This window comes from Bombyx mandarina, chromosome 18, assembly GCF_030267445.1.
Source record: "Bombyx mandarina strain Sakado chromosome 18, ASM3026744v2".
Classification (NCBI taxonomy): Eukaryota; Metazoa; Arthropoda; class Insecta; order Lepidoptera; family Bombycidae; genus Bombyx; species Bombyx mandarina.
In genome coordinates, this window is record NC_143224.1 from 2,721,160 (window position 1) to 2,726,767 (window position 5,608).

At 36.8% G+C, this 5,608-nt stretch overlaps 1 protein-coding gene across 1 annotated transcript; it reads right to left on the reverse strand.

The window, feature by feature from the left end:
- Positions 1-3,582: 3,582 nt before the first annotated feature.
- LOC114244351 (uncharacterized) lies at positions 3,583-5,094 on the reverse strand. Its single transcript, XM_028176130.2, has 2 exons — positions 4,981-5,094; positions 3,583-4,571 (listed from the first exon to the last, which is right to left on the reverse strand). The coding sequence occupies exons 1-2, from the start codon at positions 4,996-4,998 to the stop codon at positions 3,627-3,629; spliced, it is 963 nt and encodes a 320-aa protein (XP_028031931.2). The 5' UTR covers positions 4,999-5,094; the 3' UTR covers positions 3,583-3,626.
- Between the last annotated feature and the right edge of the window lie 514 nt (positions 5,095-5,608).

The window sequence follows — 5,608 nt, forward strand, 5'->3', positions numbered from 1 at the left end:
CGTGTTGTGTGATTTCGGATCGGAGGTATAGAATTTTTTTTTGGTTGATAATATTCCGTTTGGACTTTTTGGCGGGAACGCGAGGAGTGAAGTTGTGTGATTTGTTTTATTTTGTCTATTTAGTGTTTCTTCGAGTTTAAATGTGTAATAATGTTGGTTTATTAACTGTTTAATATCTGTGAAAGTGCACAAATGTGGGAAAATGAAACAAAGCCGCTGGACGTAACTTCTCGGGATCCTCCAAAAAGTCCACTGAAAAAATCTTAGTAAATGACCACCATTACTGAGATTATATTTCATCCCATTTCATTCCATTTAATTTCATCTCAGTTGATTAATGTCTTAAATTAATCATCTTCATTTCATTTCACTCCATGATATCATTTTTTATACAAATATGAATATAAATTAAAATAAGACATGACTTAAAGGTCTCAGTTACCAGGTCATAAAATCACTTAACAAGATATTCCATTTCTCTCGTTTGTTCTGTAATCGAATTATACCAATTGTGGGTACTCCCGATATTAAAAAATATACCTATATATGCCTATTAGCAAAGTAGTCGAGATTTTTAATTTATACGCTTTTATTATTTTTATTTAATTTTTTATTGCTTAGATGGGTGGACGAGCTCACGGCCTACCTGATGTTAAGTGTTTATCGGAGCCATAGACTTCTACAACGTAAATGCCGCCACTCACCTTGAGATATGAGTTCTAAGGTCTCAGTATTGTTACAACGGCTGCCCCACCCTTCAAACCGAAACACATTACTCTTTCACGGTAAAAATAGACAGGGCAGTGGTACCTACCCGTGCGAACTCACAAGATGTCGTACCACTAGTAATTACGCAAATTATAATTTATAAATTTAGCTTCATACGTATGTAAGTATGTATATAACAGAATCTTAGACCGTAGATTTTGATCCCCTTAAAACGTCGGATTAACTCGAAATTTGGCGTACTTATCAAGGACCGATAAGATTTCAAAATTTTAAACAGATAGACCCGTTATTTACTTTCGGTAGCCAAAACCATAGATAATACATATAAATATCAAAACAACAAATTCCTTTGAGCGCCTTCTTTTTTTCACTTAGCAAATTGGAAACTGTTGTATTTGCGTGAATATAACTATATATTAATGAATAAAAAAGCATAGGGTGCTTTTTAATATCATTCATTTTTATCCAAATGATAGTCCTTCTACTCATATCAGTCAATACAATATTTATAACTATTGGCACCATGCACGCCATTTTTTAAACTAATATTCCTTAAACTTCTGACTGGTTTATCATACTGAATGAATATGCGCCTTACCAAGTTCACAGAAGGTAGATATAATGTTTTAACACTTATAATATAGCCTTTTATTCAGATCCATATTAAAATTCTATGACTAAATATAATATTATATAGAAAACTTAAATTTTATTTAAACCTTAATCTAGCGTATTATTTGAATTTTTCTTATTTTCTGCAGATCTGTTTGCCAATTGACAAAGGCCTCCTCCAACCTTTTCCACTCATGTCTTTCTTGAGCCACTCTGTTCCACGTGACGCCTGCCACTTGTCTTATGTCGTCCTTTAATTCTATAAGATATTCTTCATTCTTCTGCGGAAGTACGTTAAGGGGTGCGACCACGGAATAGATAAATAAGGTTGGAAAGGCCTTTGCTCTAATTTTGTATTAGAACCAGTGTCGCCGCTTCATCCCCACTATTTTAATTTCTACACATACACACACTGTGATTACAAGTACTTCGCACACAACAAAAACACCCACACATAAATCTCAGGACAGATATTCGTTCGCAAACTAGCACAAAACACCCGTAGGCATACACACTCACACACGCAAAAAGGCAATAAAAATGTTCATACACGCTAGTGCTTGATAAAATCGATATTCTTTATCGATAAATTATCTGATGAATGAATGGAGAAAATGAAACATGAAATAAATATTGAAAAAAAAAAAAAACTATTTTACTTTTATTAATTACAAATAGTCACTGTCGCTGGAATAAAAGGTATTTGTTAAGCAGTTGGCGCTTGCTATTAATTGCGAATGAATTTTTCAAAACTAAGTGTATTTTGATTTTTTTTATGGTAAAATCATTTTCAGTAAAATGTTTACAGCAAATAGTACTCGTCTTTGTCTCCAGTTTCCTCTACCTGTCACGTCAATCCATTGTTCCCTGGCGTTAGGTTCTTTAGGAAACCTAAAATTAAATTTAAACCTAAAATTTACTGCATAAGTCAAATAGCATTTTACTTAGATTTTAATACGTCTTAGACAATATAGTAAATACCCGTAAATGAGAGGTCCCTTTATATTATACCTTCACTTTAATTCAATGATAATAATTCAATAATAATAATACATATTTATTTTACTCAAAATACGTCTCACTAAGAATATACTAGGTATCATTAATTAAATATAAAATAATGCAAAAATTATCCATGTCAAATGTAAATATAGTCGAGAATTCTGTCGATGATTTTATTTCACCACATGGTCATCTCACTATCGACAAACTGCACCACGGCCAATCAGGGCAAAGGCCGAAATTTCAAAGATTGAAGTGTAGAGAACGCAATGCATGTAGTACATTGGAAGCTGACTTGGTCATTGCGTTCATTGGGCGAGTACACATCGCGCAATGTATGCTATTTATAACTTGCTGCAATAATATTGTTAATGTTTGGAATTTCATAATGCTCAGTATATTTTTATGTTTTAGACAAATAATATTGTAATTAAATGGTAATTTCGACTTACCGATCGAAAGATATACCTCCTCGCTCTATACTTGAGGTCTGATTTTTTGTTTTACAAGTTATAATTGCACAACACGGCACTATAAAGTGGAGATCTGTTCGCCAAAGTAGTCCAAAGCGCACTAAACGCGGTGAATGAAAGAATCGGTCGAGTTATGTTTGTACAATCATAACTGTGGCACGCTTGCCCCGCCTACATTACCATTCCAACCTTATTTATCTATTCCGTGGGTGCGACGTATATTTTTGTGTCTTTGTAGTATTTTTTTTAACACTTAATCGTATTGAAGTTCCAGGACCAAAGAGAAGAAGCAGTGTAGTATTTTCTTAGCAAGTACGGACGAAGTGTTTCAGACCTTGTTTCGCATTAAAGTTTTTAAAATGTTTTATTATTGTGGCGAATCACTTATCCGCCACCACATTACACTTGGGCAACCGCCTACCAATTTCGGCAAAATCGCTATCGCTTATGATTTTAGGAAAATGTTTAGGATACTCTAATTATTTGGAAATAATATTGAAATAAATTATTTGAATAAAAAGATATAAAATATATATTCGCTCATTTCGCATTCTTGAAAAAGCTTCGTCAAAATTATGTATTATAATTCACAGTGAAATTACTACGGAGTAAACAGCCCACAAATCGAGGAGATTTCAGGTCGTTATGAATAACAATGAAAGACATAATAATATTAAACTAGTTCCTTTTATTGGATGTGATATCAACAGCTACTAATAAAACCATTTAAATACCCATAGTATTTACAATCTTAAAACAATATAGTCTACTCAGACTTCATTTGGCAAGAAAGGTTACAAAATTGTACAGTTAATACGAATGGTGAATGCGGTGACCATGAGACGTAGAGATCGTGTGACCTGACAACGAGCCGGAAGTCAAAGATGATCCCAAGGATGACCCTAAAGTTACAGATCCTATACCGTGTCCAATGCCACCGCCTACCCCTAAGCCAATGCCAGAAGATGGCACAAAACCACCAACCGTACCGCCGTATCCCCCGATCCCACCCCCAACTGCACTGACGCCACTCCCAATTCCACTGAAGCCACCTCCGAATCCACTGACTCCACCGCCAAGTCCAAATCCTCCTCCAGATCCAGAAGCCACAACGGTAACTGGAACAGAAACCGGTTGGGGAACGCTGACAGGCACTGGAGCGGGAACTGATACGGGATAGGGCTGCGGAACCGGAATGCCAACACCTTGAGTTACCGTAACGGGTACCGCTTGGGCTACCGGGTACGCGTAAGGCCTATCAACTGGGACGGCTACAGGTCGCGTTACTACATGAGGTACGGGTTGCGGTACAGGCACCGGCACAGGTCGGGGCGAGTCGACCGGCACACCAACATGTACCGGGTACGGTACAGGCCTAGGCACGGATACTGGTACCGGTTGAGGAACGGGAACGGCTACAGTATTGTAGTATTCCGATACCGTGTGTTGCGTTGGGACCCCACTGAGCGATCCTGAACCGATTATTGATCCACCTCCAACTCCACCAGCGCCAATGCCCCCGAATCCTCCGATACCGCCAATACCTCCAGCATCTCCAGACACAAAGCCTCCACCAACACCCTCTGCTCCGATGCCGCTTCCAATCGAAGAAATAATTCCAGACGATGCGATTCCAGCTCCTCCAATTGATGAAATAGCGCCTCCAGAACTGAATCCGTGCGATCCACCGCCAACATATGATCTCTTCTTTTGTTCAGCGCTCATGGCATAATTGAAGCAAAAGACCAGGAAAATCTATAAAATATAATTACTCTTGAAGTGACAAATAAAAAAATAGACTTTTATGTTTAAGCGAATTTAAGTCAAAGAGAGTGAGTGAAGAGGCTTACAATATTTTTATGACTAAAGTAGATCTTAAGAGAAGGTGGCATAGAATGCCATTTTCCATATAGCAAATAATAAAGAGACAAAACAGATTAAGACTGTTTTTAAATTATTTGTTTTGTTTTTGCATTTATTTAATTTGATTCGAAATTGTAATTTGATTTTATTCAAATGAAAATTTGCTATTAATTGTATTAATAGTTAAAATGTTATTGTCATCAATGTGCCCCTAAAATTATGGTATATTTCTTCATTAAATGTGTTAATTATGTGTTTATCCTAATGTTTTTAAATGATGCTTAGAAGCGAGTTTACTTACATAATTTATTCGAACCATTTTACCCGATACACACGATTCTGTACTGATGTAAAGAAAGTGAGTGTGGCTTGAAACAGATTCGTATGGTATTTATAAAGGTATATGACAGCCTAGGGGCTAACCGGAACACAGCTCTATTTACACCCGATGGAAGATTATAATTACGTAACTGTATAGAGCTGTTAATAAATAAACAGTTTGAACAGAACATCACCTTTTGAGTTTTTAATAATATGCCATTCTTATTTGTGATGGGACATATTATGAGTCCGCACGGGTCGGTACCATCGCCCTGCCTATTTCTGTCGTGAAGCAGTAATGCGTTTCGACTTGAAGGGTGGGGCAGCCGTTGTACTGTAAAAACGGAGACCTTAGATCTCATGTCTCACGATGGGTGGCGCTGTTTGCGTTGTGCACGTCTATGGGCTCCGATAACCACTTAATATCAGATGGACCGTGACCCCGTCTACACTTATAAGCAATAAAAAAAGTTCTAAACAGATTATATTGGAGTTCGAGACACTTTAATGAATGACAAATTACTGGAATAATTTGGAAGAAACTTTGTCATGTCTAAAATCTCACTTGCGTGCTTAGTGCGAGTTTCTTTAGCTTTTCGATTGCGTAA